Here is an 18,474-nt window from a genome sequence, read left to right as displayed (position 1 = left end):
TTTCAGGATAACGTACTCTCAATATACAAACTGCCCAAAGGATTTTAGCTGATAATAGACTATTCCTCTTTGATCTTCTCTTGACAATAATTTGCTATGAATTAGCACTCTTAAATTATTTTAAACGTCATGCATCTATGAAATATTATTCTATCCTTTAAAACAGGAAAAGTACTGCAAAGATATCTAAAGTGTTATCCAAAATAACTCGATATGAAATAGTTATTTTTGTTATTATTACACTCTCGTTTTATTGTTCTGCATCCATCTAATCCATCAAGCCTTACAAAACCATTAATTTTTAATGTGCAAAATATCTCTGAGTTTTTCTTAATATCAGCGTACTACAAAATAACCACAATAATTGCCCACATGTCAACATCTCCTGTATATGTATCCACAATAAATATTAATATATCTCATTTTACAAAAGAATTACTATACCAATGAATACTTAGATTTCTTGACACAATGTCCCTTTCAAGAGCTTCAACCAAATCTTTATCATATCCTGTTCCATCAAATTTCTGAATTTCACTGTCACCACCACCATCCTGGGGGATCTTCTTTCCCTGGATAAAGGAGTTAGAAGCATGTAAGTATACATCTATATTTCTTTTTCTTCTCTTAAGCAATTATCTGGGTTCTACTCAGATAAATTTGATGAATTGTAGTTGTGGGATAAAGGAAACAAAACCAGTAACTACCCATCATAAATATCAGGGATTTCCAATATTATTTTTCATGAAAAATGAAAATTTGAATGGAGATCTGAAGGCCAGATGACCATTGTGGGAAAGACAGAATATGCAGCACTCAGGAGTTTAGATATAATCAGCTTAATCAGAACAGAACAGAATTATTTTTCTTTTTTCTTCTGGGGACTTCATTTCCTTTTAGTTAGTTTCAAAACATAAATGTCTACTATATGCAAGACTGGATCCACCCAACATTGGCAAATACGGAAGGAAGGAAGGAAGGAAGGAAGGAAGGAAGGAAGGAAGGAAGGAAGGAAGGAAGGAAGGAAGGAAGGAAGGAAGGAAGGAAGGAAGGAAGGAAGGAAGGAAGGAAGGAAGTTTGGTAAAGTAGCTAAGTGATAAAGTGCTGGTCCTTTCCCCATCTGTGACACCATCTAAATGCAGGATTAAGAGTGCAGATACTTTTTGGCTTACCGACTCTGAAAGCAGTCCCAATTTCTTCTCAATCTAGTATCTGTGATGAACCAATGAACATCACAGCTTTATAATTTGTGCTTATACCTGGCTGAATCTGGCAAACTACTGCCCTAATTCAAACAGTTGCTCTCTCGCTGTGTGTAATGAGTGTGCTGTTTTTTATTGTTCTGGACTACACTCAAGATGGCACCCTTCCTCTCTTTCCTTTCTTGTCTGTTGCTCCTCTGTTTAGTCTGCTTTCACCACATGTCATTATCATAAAAAAATGGGCAGAGAGCAATGCCTCTTTCTGTTGACCTTGATCTCACCAGTAAGATAAGCCTGTATGGCTTATTCCTTCCTTTATAAAGTATTCTTGTGAGTTACAGAAAATACCTTGGGGGTGCCATAGGATATAAGTTGGAAACCTCTGCTCTAGATCCTTACCTTTTCATCCTTCCCTTTTCCTCTAGATTCCCTCTCTCGACTACTAGCAGATTTTTCATTTTTTGATATTGGTTGAGCTCTGCCCACAGGTCCCCGTTGTAATCCTGGCAATTCTCTCCGCAGAGGTTTCACTTCTCGATTGGGTCGTTTTATCTGAGGTGGGACTCTGTGTCACATGAAGGAAGCACACAAGAAACTACTAAGATGAGTAAAATTATTTCCATCCTGTATTGCTATTCAATTTCAGTCTTTCCAACACAGTGTCCTCCAGATACATACAGTGGGGCAAAAAAATATTTAGTCAGCCACCAATTGTGCAAGTTCTCCCACTTAAAAAGATGAGAGAGGCCTGTAATTGTCATCATAGGTAGACCTCAACTATGAGAGACAAAATGAGAAAACAAATCCAGACAATCACATTGTCTGATCTGGAAAGAATTTATTTGCAAATTATGGTGGAAAATAAGTATGTGGTCACCTACAAACAAGCAAGATTTCTGGCTCTCACAGACCTGTAACTTCTTCTTTAAGAGGCTCCTCCTCCTCCACTCATTACCTGTATTAATGGCACCTGTTTGAACTTGTTATCAGTGTAAAAGACACCTGTCCACAACCTCAAACAGTCACATTCCAAACTCCACTATGGTGAAGACCAAACAGCTGTCAAAGGACACCAGAAACAAAATTGTAGACCTGCACCAGGCTGGGAAGACTGAATCTGCAATAGGCAAGCAGCTTGGTGTGAAGAAATCAACTGTGGGAGCAATAATTAGAAAATGGAAGACATACAAGACCACTGATAATCTCCCTCGATCTGGGGTTCCATGCAAGATCTCACCCCGTGGAGTCAACATGATCACAAGAACGGTAAGTAAAAATCCCAGAACCACATGGGGGGACCTAGTGAATGACCTGCAGAGAGCTGGGACCAACGTAACAAAGGCAACCATCAGTAACACACTACACCGCCAGGGACTCAGATCCTGCAGTGCCAGATGTGTCCCCCTGCTTAAGCCAGTACATGTCCGGGCCCATCTGAAGTTTGCTAGAGAGCATTTGGATGATCCAGAAGAGGATTGGGAGAGTGTCATATGGTCAGATGAAACCAAAGTAGAACTGTTTGGTAGAAACACAACTCGTCATGTTTGGAGGAGAGAGAATGCTGAGTTGCATCCAAAGAACATCATACCTACTGTGAAGCATGGGGGTGGCAACATCATGCTTTGGGGCTATTTCTCTGCAAAGGGACCAGGATGGCTGATCTGTGTACAGGAAAGAATGAATGGGGCCGTGTATTGTGAGATTTTGAGTGCAAACCTCCTTCCATCAGCAAGGGCATTGAAGATGAAACGTGGCTGGGTCTTTCAGCATAACAATGATCCCAAACACACCGCCCGGGCAACGAAGGAGTGGCTTCGTAAGAAGCATTTCAAGGTCCTGGAGTGGCCTAGCCAGTCTCCAGATCTCAACCCCATAGAAAACCTTTGGAGGGAGTTGAAAGTCCGTGTTGCCCAGCGACAGCCCCAAAACATCACTGCTCTAGAGGAGATCTGCATGGAGGAATGGGCCAACATACCAGCGTGTGCCAACCTTGTGAAAACTTACAGAAAACGTTTGACTTCTGTCATTGCCAACAAAGTATATATAACAAAGTATTGAGATGAACTTTTGATATTGACCAAATACTTATTTTCCACCATAAATAAATTCTTTCCAAATCAGACAATGTGATTATCTGGATTTGTTTTCTCATTTTGTCTCTCCTAGTTGAGGTCTACCTATGATGACAATTACAGGCCTCTCTCATCTTTTTAAGTGGGAGAACTTGCACAATTGGTGGCTGGCTAAATACTTTTTTGCCCCACTGTATATAATATATTCAGAATTTCAAAACAGCATAGCTAGTACATTAAAATTTTTATGAACTCGGTTTTGAAAGATGCCAAAACTGAGGAAAGCTGTTCAACTCTGGGGGAAAGCTAATGTTCAAACTGCATATCTTGATCTCTAAGGAGCCAGTGTATGGCTATGCTTTGGAGCGGAAGGTATGCTACTACACAGTTCTTTGTATCCACATAATCCCTTTCATCCCTTTTCATTGCTGTGCAGATGGTGATGATAGAAATTGTGAAGACATTTAAAAACTACATATGCATCTCGCAAAATGGAGCAGGAACTAGGAAATCGGGGGAATTGTAGAGACAGAGATAGATGCTAGGAAAAAAAGTAAAAAAGATGAAAAAAATATGGCTAAGGAGTTAGCAATACAGTCTGGTAATAACAGGTGCAAGAAAGAATAGGAGCAGAAGCTCAATTCAGGCATTGCACCAAACTGCAGTTAAGGAAACTTAGTTACAATTCTGTGTGAAATCCAAAATAAATTAAGGTTTTTAACAGTCCAGCATATTGGAATCTAGGAATTATGGTTAGTAGTTTTGAAAATAATTGTAGTTTGGTAAAGCCTTCCATGAAAATCTGTAATTATAACTGAAGTTGTTTTTAGTGACCATCATACTAATAGCAATAGTCAGCAGACCTTAATGTTATATTTGTAATGCAAACTAGCATACTAGGCTATGAATAATAGTTCAAATGTTTGATGAGATTCTATAGTCAATGCTCACATTTTAAAAGTGAAAAGGAGGAATAAGGTAAAACGGCTCTTTTCTCAATCATTATACTACTTTCTCTATCAAAAATGTAGTTGCTACTGTCTGCAAGTAAACATCCATCCTATTTAAGCCCAATTACCTGTGTTCAGCTGGAACCGGAGGTGGCCAGACAATTGGATCTCTAAAATGTTCATCTTGATAAGATACAGGAATATCTGTAGGCTTGTCTATTTTAAAACTCTCTAACGTGTTGACAATGCTCTTTACTTGTTCAAATTCTTCTAATAATTCTTGCCGAATCTGAAAAACAAATAAATATGAAGCTGTTCAAAAATTAAATTGCAAGGTATTATAGCATGCAGTTTAAAGCAGAGCAGTTTTGGTATAAACAAAAGCAATCTGGAGGGAAACTGTTGATTTCTGGTATTCTTTGCACAAGGCAAACTAATCTGGATAAAACTCAAGTCACTCCAATACAAGGGCTGGGCCAGTCTAAAATCTGCATCATACCTGTGTTTTATACACCTCAAAGGAGCATTCAGACAGGACTGCCTGCTTGCTTATTGTTTGTTTTAAGCAGCAGAGCTGAGAGGTTTAGACTATAAAACAAATTTTACAATTATGCTAGATAAAACATTTTTCTTAATTTTCAATTAGAAACACAAATCAGCAGGCCCCTGCTATGTACCCCAGAAACCCCCCCTCCCTCAATTTTACTTCTTTTTGCCAAATCAAAATTGCCACAGCACTGCTGCCAATCACAGTAGTATAGCAAGTTTCTCCCTCTTCCTCAGAAGGAAAAAAAATGAGCCCATAACTTTATTCTAAAATAAAGTTATGAGGTTCTAAAAATGTCTCACTTTATTGCCAATGGTACAAAGTGCATCAGAAAAGATTATTATGAAATTATCACATAAATTTCCTTGTAAATGTTTTGCAAGGAAAAAGATTCAGAGGTAGCTCAGCATTTTCCTGAATATTCAAATGTTTTAAGTGAATATTAAGAAGCGTTACTTGCTTTCTCAGGCTCCAAGAAGTCTGTAAGACAGGGGCTGTTTGTGTAAAAACCTGGTGTATAAATATATGACTATGTATTTGTGGCATATACATTTTTGTATTTCCATGTATATTAATATGTAGGGAGGTTACACATTTTAGGTTACACATTTTAAATGTACAAGCATATGCTTTCGTTTGTGGAGCTCAGTGGCAGGTGTTCCTATTCTCCGTATCCCCTAGGTTCATAACCATGATTTGATGTCAATTGCTTGAAAAGACTGCCTATCCCTGCCTTAAACCTTAATTCTCACTCCTAATCAAAGCAATTTTAATCAAAGCAATCAATTATATTTTCTCTTAACTTATGGTTCCTCTCTTCATCTCTATTTCTTTCTGGCATTTAAATCTTAACTTTATTGGATTTACATTTAGAGCTATGCACAAAAAGGAGAATATATATTTTTTCAAACCCAGAAGAAATCATTGCAATCTTGTTTTGCCAGGCTATTTTGGGGCAACCATTACAGTTTTGTTCACTGGAGTTGGGAGGCTAATAAATTCATGTAAATATATAAATAAATACAAGTCAGTAGACATAAATCCCAAAGTTTATTTGTTGTTCCAAGTTTTGGATAACCAATATCCAGGGAAATCCTTGTGTGATTTCATGAGGAAGATGCCAGGCTTCTGGCAGCAACCTGGACTGAAACTGATTATTGCAATTCCAACAAGTTTGACTTCAAATTAATGCAATTATTAAGGAGGCTGAAATGAAAAGAATTCTGGTGAATATATATATTTGTGAAGGAGGCAGCCTGCACTTATAACCTGAGAATCATTTTTATAGTAGTAGGCTGGTGCATCTCCACCTCTCTTTTCTCTTTAAAACAGCTCCCAAAGCCGCAAATCCCACCAGTCTGTCAATCCCAATGCCTTCCTTTCCCTCCCATCAGCCACTGCCAATGTCTGAGGTAACATGGCTCCCAAAATCCCAAGTGCTTTCTCTTTTCTCCCCTCCACTGCAACCACTGATGTCAGAGCACAGTGGTCAGATCTTTGCTAGCTGCCTGAACGGAGGGATTTTCTTCCCCAAACACAAATTATTGTTTTTTTCCAAGCTTTATTCAAATGAAAGCAGCAGTGATACGTGAATTCCAACAAGTGGAACAATTTAGAACCAATATCTCTGTGTACATTAGGATGACTTCCTGTGTCATTTTTTTCTTCACTCTTTGTACACAGGAAGGAGACAAGTCTCTTCTGCAGCCATTCTTGCCAGTCAAGAAGAGAAATAATTTTATTTTATTCTGCTTTAATCAGACCCCACTTCAAGTACTGTATCCTTCTGGCACTTCAATTTAAGAAGGATTCAGACAAGGACAATGAGGATGAAGAGAGGATGAGACATAATTCCTATGAAGAGAAATTGAATGAATTGTGATTGTTTAGCTTTGAGAAAAGTGAGGGGAGATATTGCAATAGCTAAGTACCTGAAAGCAGAATACACAAAATACTGTAATGTTAACTTACAAGTAAAAGACAGTAGGAGGAGTTAATTACCCAGAGAAGTGCTGGATCCCCTTCCCATGATGTATTTAAACAGAATTTAAACAGTTTTCTATTTTACTGTATAAGACTTAATTGGATTTTTGCAACAAGCAAGGGCTTGGACTCAGGGGCTGTGAAACTCTTAATTGTAAGAATATTATTCCATAACAGCCTATATATTTATTTTCATAATAGCCTATTTCACCTCAAGGAGTGATCCACCTCTACCTCTACCTCCACCTCTACCTCTCAGGAAGAGCCTTACAACCTGACTCTGCCAAATGGCCTGAAGTCTCGATGGGGGTGTTCCATACTTGAGGTGGCTAGTGGATTAAGAGACAATTCTACTTCCACCGTATTGTATATCATTTGCTTCTTTAGCCAATTTTATTAATTTTAATTTTAACATTTATAGTTTTAATATTTTGAAGTTTTATACTGTCATTTTTATCTTGTAAGCTGCCTTGAAAAGATGGGCAGCATATTAAAAGTAACAAATAAATAAATAAAGTTATCACAATTCTAGAATGGATATTTATTAAGAAGCATGGTTGGTCTACTGTTTAGGGCACCAGACTAGAAACCAGGAGACTATGAGTTCTAGTCCCGCCTCAGACATGAAAGATAGCACAGTGAATTTGGGCCAGTCACTCTCTCTTAGACCAATTCACCTCACAGGGTTGACATTATTGTAAAAATAGGAGGAAGATATATTAGGTATGCTTGCCACCTTCAGTTATTTTTTAAAAATAAGAAACATGAGATAAAAATAAATACACTTGTTCAAAACACTGTTGTAATGTGTTATTTATTATTAAGTTAATTCATATTATATAGTTTTAGCCACCTGATTAGAAACTACCCACCATTAAAAACACTTGTTTTTAAGAACATCAAAGGATTACACATAAAATATTTCAGGGAGTGTATAGGTTGGATCAATTGGAAACATCTTTAAACTGTCATATTATTTCAAATTATTAATGTTCTAGTAAATCATTTAAATAGGAGTTTTATCAGGATCCACTTGTTTTTGTATTCTGCTTGCCTACTTCTTACAGCAAATCTTATCATTCATGTTGTAATGAAAGGTTTAGTTTATCAGCCAACTCATCAGAAACCCTGTCACTGATTTATTGTTCACAGGGAGTAACTGGTTCCCCAAAATCACTCAATATCTTTCATGCAAGGAATAGGAACAGAACTGATAATATTGGGGGATGAACCCTAGGAGGACTTGTACTGTAAAGCTTTGGGCCCTACTAGATTTCTCAGTAGCCTTCAATTCCATCAATCACTGTGGTATCTTCTGAACTGTAATAGAGTGGGAGCTAGAGGTCCTATTCTGCAGTATCACTCTTTCTTAGTATGCAGTTTCAGTTGGCTTAGTGAACCCTAGGGAGGTACTGCAGGGTTAAGTTCTTTTACCACCACCCCAGCTCTTTTTAAACATCTGCATAAAGCTATTAGAAGAAGTCACCTGTCAGTTCAGGATGAGGTATCATCAGTGTGCTGATGATAGTCATGCTGCTATCCCAGGCTGCAGTGATGATGCCATGGAAATCTTGTCCTAGTATCAAGAGGGTATAAGGGTCCAATTGGGGCAAAAGAGGCTGAATCTAACCCAAATAAGATGGAGTTACATTTCATTCATCAAGATTCTTGGTCGGCTCCAGTACTGCCTCTTGAGGAGAAGCACTACACCAGAGGCTCTGATCTGCCACTTGGGGGGTTCTCCTGGACTCATGTCTACAACTGAAGGAAAGGTAAAAAGTGTTGTCAGAAGGACCTTTATCCAGCTTTGGCTGATACACTGTTTGCAACCCCATGGACCTCAAGAATCTCACAACTATGACTCATGCCCTCATTACAAACCAGTTGGACTACCATAATGTACTCTACATGGGGCTGTCTTTGCAAATCACTTGGAAATTGGTTCAAAATGTGGCAGTCCATTTATTGGCAGATATCAATCACCAACTGCCAACGGATATTTCAAAGTACTGGCAACGACCTATATGGCTTGGTTCCCACCTGCAGGATGCCTTCTCCAACCAGAATCAGTCTGTATTGTATGTTTAGCTCGGGAGAAGTACTTGGTTGCTTGCACCTCATATGTACTATTCTTCTGTTGCAATTGTCTCTCTTATGTAAGAGAATCCCCTTGAAAGTGAAGTACGGCCCTCCTGTTACAGGTTCCAGAGGTTACCTCAGATGGATGGCATTCAGAATTACCCTCTTGTTGCCATATTCAGTATCTTTATTATGTGTTATTTTTTATAGTGATTATACAAAATAATGAGCAAGATTATTATTTCATTATGGTGCTGATTTTTACTGATTACTGATTATTATGGATGTGTTAACTGCTTTTACTGATAATATTTATAATGAAAGCTTAATTACTTATTTATTTATGATTATTAACTGCTGAATGTCTATGGCAGATTTGGCAGCACACAAATGGGATAAGTAAAGGAGTCCTTCCAACCCCACATTTCCATAATTTGAAGAGATCAACAGCAATACCATCAAATAATGCTATAAAATAAAACAATTCATAAAAGGACTAACATTATTTATAAGAAAAAGAAGCTGGAGAACAACCAGCATAAACAGATAAAAGTGCTTAGAACAAACTGGTATTGGATTCTGGCATATCATAGAGATGTCACTCTGCACAGAGCAGGCATCACTAGGGAAAAAGTCCAACTCTACATCATTGCTAAACGAAATCCTGCTTTCTAATTTTGGATGCAGAACAGCTGAAAGGGCACCTTCTACAAATGTCCTCCTCAGTTTATGTATTATGTAATATATAGGGAATTGTATATTCCAAGTAGCACTTCCTATTCAGAGAGGTTCCTTATTAGGCAAGGCAAATCAAGTGAGTTCAGATAAGAAAATATAATCTATTTTTTCTGTTAAGAAAAAATTTAATTTAATTGATGGTCAAGGACATTTAGTAACAGAAGTGACATGTTCTGCTCTTAACTTTTAATATTATACAGAGTCATATTGTCTTTCAGTGAGTTCCATTATCATATTGTTATTCTACTACACAAGAAACCTTAACAGCAATCCATTTCTTTAAACATTTGCACTCAAACCTTTTGTTATTATACCTGCTGCCACTTGCTCCTTAATGTTGGATCTCTGATCGACTGACAATGCCGTTGAATTTGCTGGATGACACCCTGGTAATAAACCATGGAAGAGTCATAATTTCCAAGAAGTGCATATTCTCTTCCTTTTTTAGCATTATCACAAATCTCAGCCAAATTCATCTTCTTTGAGAAATCTACAATACAATGTGAAACAACACAGTAAAAATTAAATTACCCTTTGGCACAAAAAACTTTCTTTCACTTAGAACCATTATTGCAATCTTTATTAAAGTTCATTTTATTGTTTTTATTTTATTGTTTTGTTATACTAGTTATGAAACCTGTCAATCATTCTGCAGAAGCTATACAATCTTTTTTTTTACTTTTAAAATTTCAGCAAGAACTGCCCACATATTTGCTACCACTACTGTATATTCAGAACTAGAAATCTGATTTTCTGAAATAAAAATGACAGCTAAGTTCTTAGAACTATATATTGAACTTTCCCTTCACTTTCCCTCTTCCAAATTGCAATTCACACAATACATCCTTAAGAAATGGATTTTTCAGCTCAACACAGAAAAATCATGGATATATAACTAAGAAATTTGATAATATATAGTGAGTTCTAGCTCTCTGATTCCCCTATCTCTTTTCATTCACTATTAGTTTTACTTTTTTATATTTTGTACTAATTGTATAAGGTTAACATTTCTATTTAATCACTTTTTTTCATTATTTTTTTCATGATTTTTTTTCAAGAATTTTCATGATTTTTTTTCATGAAAATGCTAAATACTAGCAACACAATCTCTGATTGGGGACAGATAATGTTCATAAATATGTGAATGACCTAAATGTTTAAACGATGTATTACACCATGAGGATAAGCAGCTGTAGGATTCATACATAAATAGAGTTGAATGACAAACACTAACAGCTTCTTTCCAAAACTTAACTGTTCAATAAAAATAATCTTTAATCTCCTCTAATCCTAGATGGTAAAAAAAAAAGCCTCACAATCTCAACAGCCAACAAGTTTGTCCTATTTTGTTTGTATATATACTTTAGTCTTAAAAAAAAAGTCTCAAAACATGAGCTACATGTTATTGCAAACAAAGCTGTTTCATTTGAATATACTGAACTATTAATTGCTGGTAGCTGGCGTCTGTTCAGAATATGATCCAAACAAATTAATTCACTTGAGATACAGCAAATCCATATAGTTAATTTCTCAGTGCATGGCTGAAGAAAAGCTGATGTCACCCAATTATATTTGGTATAAGGTGACGTAATTCAACATTTTACAACTTATGTGATACAACAGGAAACATGTTCTTAAAGATTTGTACCTACACATTCCAGCAAAAAAAAGAAAAAGATTCTTGATCTCAGAAAGAATATTATTCATGTCAAGAAATGTTCTAAGTCAGGCTGAGGACCCCAGGTAACCTTTGAGGAATGTGTCAGGGCTGCCCTTCAACAAACAGTGCTAAGACAAAATTAAATCGGGTCAATTATTTATTTATTTAATGGATTACTTTATTTATTGCCAAGACTATCTGGGGTTTACAGTAATAAACATAAAAAATAAAGCAACTACAGCAAATAAATAAATACATGTATAAAATTGTAACATCATAAAACCATAGTTACATCCTAGGAATCAGACCCAACAGAGGGCAGGCAGTTACAGTATAATAATAATAACGATGATGATAATGATGATGATGATGATAAAGTTAGAAGGGGTTTTGGAGGTCATCTAGTCCAACCCCATGCTCAGGCAGGAAACCCTATACCATTTCGGACAAATGGCTGTCTAGTTTCTTCTTAAAAACTTCCAGTAATGGAGCATTCATCACTTCTGGAGTCTGTTTTTTCCCTTTGTGTAAAGACAGATGCGAAAAACGAGTTAAATTGTTCTGCTTTTTCCCTGTTGCTTTTCACCTTCTTGCTTTCACTTTCACCCACTAATGGACCAATTGTTTCCTTCACTTTTTTCTTGTTTTCTACATGTTGAAAGAAGCTTTTTTGTTATTTTTGACTTTGGTCGCAAGCCTTAGTTCATTTTGAGCCTTAGCTTTCCTCACTTCGTCTTTGCAGGCTCCGGTTATTTGCTGATATTCTGACTTAGTTATGTGTCCCTCTTTCCACTTTCTATACTTGTCCTTTTTATCTTTCAATTGATCAGGGAGTTCTTTATATAGCCATGCTGGTTTCTTTTGAGAGCTATTATTTTTCCTCTTTGTTGGTATTGTGCTAGACTGGGCCCTTATTATCTCACTTTTCAAAATTTCCCAAGCCTCTTGTTGTTTTTCCCTGGAGGATTCTCATCCATGGAATCCTTCCCAAACCCTAAGTTTATTGAAATTAGCTCTCTTGAAGTCCAAGATTCTAGTTTGACTGTGTTCTATTGCTTGTGCTTCCATAATGTTGAATTCCAATATTGCATGATCACTTCCTCCCAAGGTTCCAATGGCTTCAACACCTTCTATCATTTCATCTCTGTTAGTGAGAATTAGATCCAAAATGGTATGATTCTTCTCTCTGTATTTTCTAGACTTCTTTCCTGTGACAATAAATGCTGCAATTTGGTTGATATGGGGTTTATTCCCTAGAGCTCCTCCAGAGCTGGGGGGGGGGGAGCAAATGCATGATTGGAACCTAAAAATGTACTTCCCTGAAATCTCGAGCCATGGGAAGCAAACTAATCATTTTCTATCTCCTTGCTCAATGACTACTTTGTTCCCTGTTTGCTAATACTTTCTCCCTGATGTTAGGTTTATTTCTAGTAGTCATTGTATCTTTTCAAACTGGCATAACAGAATTTAGGTAGTTCTCAGTTTGTTAGTGGATAAATTACATGCATATTCCATGTTGGAACTAAATCAACCAACTTAGACTATTACACATGGCAACTAGATCCATGTCAAAAACCTCTCTATCAGCAGAGTTGCATTAAAAGAGTTGTCCCAGTCAATTGCATTCCCTATCACTGGTTCCCATCTGATTCTATTTCTTACCTTACATAAAATTAAGCCTCCATTAGGACCTTTTTCAATGATCAAATAATGTAAATCAAACCATCAAAATCCTTTTCCAAAAATGAAAATTTAAGTTTCAGGGATTAGAGTTCCTGTATACAATACTTCATCGATCTAAACTGCAGAAAATTATGCCACCCATTTTTAGGACACTCCGCAGAATTCTGACAGTGTGATTTGAAAAAAAGATCTGTGATGGCTCCCTCAGATGCCAGCTCGGATGATGAGGAAGAGCCGGCTCCGGGAACATCTGGCAGGGCTTATGGGGAGCACCAGGGAGATTTCAGAACCTGTGGAGGTTCATCGTAATTTCAGACGGTCACTAAGTGACCAGTCACAAATTTAGGATTACTTGTATCAGACAGGACAGATGACCAGAGAAGCCAATTCTCCTTTATTATAAGGTTATATTAATAAAATCTAGCAAGTCTGATAGTACAAATTTCCCACCATCTCTTTTTCAGTCTGAGAAATTGGGGAGGTTCCTGGGTTTCTTTCTCTGCCCATTATGCAGATGTGGGCTACACCCTCTCTTATCTCTTCCCTACTGTGAAGCTTCTAAACTGGTACAACAATAGTTACACTGTTTTCTGTAAATATTAGGCACAGGGAGTCCCTGACTTATGACCACAAACGAGCCCAAAATTTCTATTGCTAAGCAAGGCAGCTGTTAAGTGAGTCATGCCCCATTTTACAACCTTTTAGCCATGTTTATTAACAGTTATTAAGTGAATCATGTGGTCATTAAGTGAATCTGGCATCACCCCATTGACTCTGCTTTCAGAAGTTCCCTAGGAAGATTGCAAATGACAATCCTAGGAACCCAGGATGCTGCAAACATCGTAAATACATGTCAGTTGCCAAACACCCAAAGTCTGACCATGTAACTGTGGGAATGCTGCAATAGTCATAAGTGTGAGAACTGGTTATAAGTCACTTTTTTCATTGCTGTTGTAAGCTTGAATGGTCATTAAATGAATGGCTATAGGTTGAGAATACCTGTACCAAACCAGATTACAACATCAAAAGACTATATAAATATGATTTGGAATCCTGTCAGGACCCAGGATGAGAAAAGGAATACTAACAAATTTTGCTTTAGGGCATCACAGGCCTGGGCACTTGAAAAGAGAAAATTCATATAAAATCCAATTAAGATTCAGATTCAATTGTGTGATATAAATCCAAAATTCCTGTGATAACTTTAGTGAAACGGCAAGATCATATGATAAGAGATGGTTCTTCATAACAGATCTCAAACTATTTAGAAGTTTAAATTCCAAAAGAAAAAAAGAGAAACTCCCCATTCATTGATAATAGATATGAGAAATTTACTTGAATGGATAAAAAGATGCTAATCCAAACTGATGTTTTTTTTAAAAAGCATTAAATCATCCAGAGGTAATAAAACTTATCAACCTTCATTGTTCATGAAATAAATGAAGACCCCCTTTAACTAAGTTGAAAAGAACTAATGTCTCCTGGATTGTAAACAATATTAATAAATATTAATTAGTACTAACACTACTAATCTAAAATAGAAAAGAATTTCCTTCTTTGCGCCATCTTCTCAAGTTTCTTATATTTTAGAAACTTTCAAAAACATTGTATTATGTACACTATGTCATTCCAGGTTCTACTAGTCTAGTTTCTATTATCAGATTTTCTACTATAAACACTAATACACGTGCTAATGAGGATCTTATGCAGCCTGCTTAATTAGTTCATTTTCCTTAGTTTTTCCATTATTCTTTCTTCTACGTGCAAAATAAGCACATCAATCACAATTGCCATACATTAATAACTGTTGTTTAAGAAATGAAGAATAGTAGTTCTCCTCAAGACATGCTGATTTGACATATTCTTTCTTAAAGCAATAATGCATCAATATCCTGATGATGCCCACAGGCCTTAACCCATCTATTGTCCAAATAGCTGGTGTTACCCTGGGGCTGGTAATTTTATGAAGAAGAAAACTGTTTATCAAGGTGACAAAGTAATTTGGAAGGGAAGTTCTAAGAAAATAACATACTTTATGGAGGATTCAGTATGAGAATCTCTGCTTTTTCAAGAAAAAAAATTACATTTTGTGTATTTTAGGATAATCCTGTCATAAAGTATTTCTCAGATGCCTTGAAATATAGGAAATGTGAATTTATTACTTGGGTGGTGCAGGACCATCACTGTAGATTTAACTCAGTTATCCATCTTTATTACTATCCATGGGCCTAATACTAATTAAAGTCAACTCTATAATACTGTTATCAAAAATAATCTCACACTAACAACTGTGCACATTAAAATGCAAACCTACATATCTTATCAAATAATGCCTACAGAAATTCCTACTAAGAAAAAACTCTATCCAGATATTGCACAGAATAGTTAAATTAATGGTATTAAATTAATAATAACTGGTTCACATATATGAATCATCATTTAACACTGCATATATGTGGTAACATGTATCATTGAAACATACAAAAAAACTTTGAAAAAATACATTTCTAGAGGGACTGCTATGATTTTCATTCTTTTGATTACAAAATCCTAAACCCGACATGAATCTAGAGATCTTTTAAATATTTACATTAAATGTTAGAGAAAAAGCAACACAAAATGAATTGGCACATACACAATTATATTAATTGTCAAGTTCTTTAAGATGTCATCTAAGAAATAATTTCAAAATACAGTTTTATTTATAGAACTATCAATTTTTTGTTTTAACAGGGTGGGAAATTGAGACATGAACAATGATCTCTAATAACATACCTAAATTGTATGTTTGATTGTAATGGGATAAATCATAATATAAGCGTAGAAATGGAGCAAAAAAAAATAAGTCAAAGAAATTAAAGACATGAAATAGGAAAATGAAAGGATTCTAGCTAAATATAGCTTATAAAACTGCCATACTCTCCTTGTCTTTCTACCACTGCAAACCATCTCTGCATTCACTCCACCACATCTGTTTTATACATTGCCTTTCTTGACTGTTTGTGAATTCATTAATTTCTTCTAACCACAATTTTCTTCCCTTTCCTAGAACACATGAACTACTTGGGGTAAAACTAGGATACTAGCCAGAATGCACCAAAACTGACAAGTACTGTCTTTAGTTTTAGCAGGGATTGCTGCTGAATTGTCAGATGTACAAGTAAAAACTGATAGTCTACACTCTCTCTATCTTCCTAAAATGCATTATGTGAAAAGTATTATATGTTTGTTGATTTAGATATAAAAAGGTAAATAGGTTTGAATTATAAAGTTTTATTAAAATAGGGAATTGAAATTTGAATGCTGAATACAAAATAAACAGTATGTGATAGATATCAAACAAATCTGTTAATAAATAGAATGCGTAGCAAATGGTTTCCTATAAAAGTGGGAGCAAAATACGAAAGTGTGTTGGTGTCCTGGGTTAATCAGGGTATTTATATATACATATAATATATAAGTGTATTTCCTTCAAATAAAAAGGATCATTTGTGGTGATGTTTTGGTTGGGAAAATAAATGTACATGTATTTGTGTGTGCAAACATTATCATGTTGTTGACAGAGAACTCAAATAATCGGCAACAGATGTTAAATGTATTAAATATGGATCTGAAAATTAATGTACTAAAGACCAATTTAATTGTGTTTGATGGAAAAAGGAGTCAATGAATGCATGTTATAGAAACGTGGCAAAAAACTAGAACAAGTAAAATGCTGGTGATCCATTGTGTGTAGTTGAAAGAGACAAGTTCTTGTATACAAGAAAGTGCTTCTCTCCACTGTACTACATAGAACATCTGCCCACTCTGTTACATGGAAGTGATAGTTGGGTATGTCAGGAGAAACATAAAAAAATTGAATGCAGTGAAAATAGAATATTTAACATGTAGTAAAACAATAAAACATAGGCTCAATAATGAAAGGATGATGAATTGACACAATAGTGAGCAAGCAAGCATGAAAAAAATGTACTGAAGGCCAAATTGTAAACTTGGCTTAGGAAGGAGTGAATACATCAACGGAAAGGAGAAGACAGAAAATAATAGATGGAGTTCATAATATCCTCAAAGAGATGAAACTTTTACAGAACAAAAGGCGATGTATAAAGTTGTACAGATATGGTGAACCAACTGATGGATTACATGCCAGCAAATCATTTCAGACACCTAGTGACCCATGGGGTGAAATAAAAGATAGTTGCAAAGAGAGAAAAATATGGAGCAGATGAATGTTTTTGTGAGACGGGTCATCATATAAATATGATACATAAATTAATAAAAGTGAAAACCAGAATTTCCTTTCTTATATCATGCCTTTAATTTCTTCTGCTCGCTCTTATTCTTTTTATGTATTTATTGCTTCATATAACCTTGATTATCATGAGTGAGCATCATGATTGGTATGTAACTCCTCTTGTCCCCACTATTTCTTTTGATTTTGCAGCCATTGCAATACTGCTCATTAACTTTCTGTCTCCTCACTATCACTGCATTACATTTATCCTGATACCTCTGATCCTGCAGAGCACAGGAGCCTCCCTCAAAGATGCTGCAATTGGCAGCCCCATCACCCTCAGTATACTGTACCATTAGCTGAGAATGGAGGGAGCTGAGTTCCATAGATTTATAGGACGTCAGATTGGAGGAGGAAATCTCAAATGATCAGGCCTTAAAACTGACCCTCCCCCTATCACTAAAGAGGGACTTCTCTGCGCCCTTATAATTGGGACCCAATCCTAGTTACAATTGCTCCGCACCGAACTCCATCCATTGCATATGGTAAAACATGCCTCACCTTTCCTTAGTATAAGCAACTGACCATCGCAAACCTGGTCTCTCCTCCCCCAAAGGCACATGGGAATCGCCGGCATCTGTAGTCCTTTGAAGCCCGCTCTCTTCGAGCAGCCAGACAAATCGACCGCCAGCGAGACTTCAACTCCCATCATGCTTCTCGAAAAGAAAAATATTTTCTTTCCAAGGCCCCTGACTTGCTCACCTGGGGAGGAACGTCTGTTACGAACTCCGGGGGGTCGCGAGTCCCAGCGGGGAGGGCGGGTATCGCATCCTCCGTCTTCGAAGCTAATCCTTGGGTCTAAACTCTAAAGCGAAAAAAGGATGGAGCTGCTGGGCCTACGGCAGGGAGGGGCCACCGCCTTCGCGTGCTCGTGCGTGCAGGGCGCGGAAAAGAGGAGAGGGGCACCGCCTTCTGGGTCCTTCAGCCCGTTGGCGCGAGTGCGGGACAGTAGCGGTGGCGATTGGTTACCATGGAGGCAGAGGGAAGGCGGGATGAAACCTCCGGACGCTCCTCCTCCTATTGGTGGGAGGGAGAGCCGAATCGTTGTGGTGGAGGCGCTTCCCGGCATCGTCCGAGATTGGTTCCCGGGTTTTTTTTTCCCTCGCTAAATCCTTCTTTCTTTCAGCCTGAAGTGAACTCTACTTGTATCAACTTTCTCAAGCCACAACAAAAAAAATTCGCATGTATATGGAAAATTGCTCCTTTTTATTGGTGTGTGAATACACACTGCCTTAAACCATTTGGGGGGTTTTGTGCACCTACCGT

The 18,474-nt window shown here is 36.8% G+C and overlaps 1 protein-coding gene across 3 annotated transcripts in view; it reads right to left on the bottom strand.

Annotated features, from left to right (window-relative positions):
- The window catches only part of KATNAL1 (katanin catalytic subunit A1 like 1), a 41,200-nt gene extending 23,017 nt beyond the window's left edge, over positions 1-18,183 (bottom strand). The window contains exons 1-5 of one of the 3 annotated variants that reach the window (XM_039323615.1): positions 17,911-18,183; positions 9,886-10,061; positions 4,353-4,513; positions 1,602-1,767; positions 445-572 (exon numbers count right to left, since the gene is read on the bottom strand). In XM_039323615.1, the coding sequence (XP_039179549.1) occupies positions 445-572; positions 1,602-1,767; positions 4,353-4,513; positions 9,886-10,047 (617 nt within the window). In that variant the 5' untranslated portion in view covers positions 10,048-10,061; positions 17,911-18,183. Of the gene's footprint in view, positions 1-444; positions 573-1,601; positions 1,768-4,352; positions 4,514-9,885; positions 10,062-17,709; positions 17,869-17,910 lie in introns of those variants that run through there. The other 2 variants (XM_039323614.1, XM_039323613.1) reach the window with 2 other exon arrangements.
- Positions 18,184-18,474: the final 291 nt, after the last annotated feature.

This window comes from Crotalus tigris, unplaced genomic scaffold, assembly GCF_016545835.1.
Source record: "Crotalus tigris isolate CLP2741 ecotype Arizona unplaced genomic scaffold, ASM1654583v1 scf7180000024280.1573445, whole genome shotgun sequence".
In the NCBI taxonomy this organism is placed as follows: domain Eukaryota; kingdom Metazoa; phylum Chordata; class Lepidosauria; order Squamata; family Viperidae; genus Crotalus; species Crotalus tigris.
Note: the sequence above shows the minus strand (reverse complement) of the source record. Positions and strands in the feature narration are given on the sequence as shown.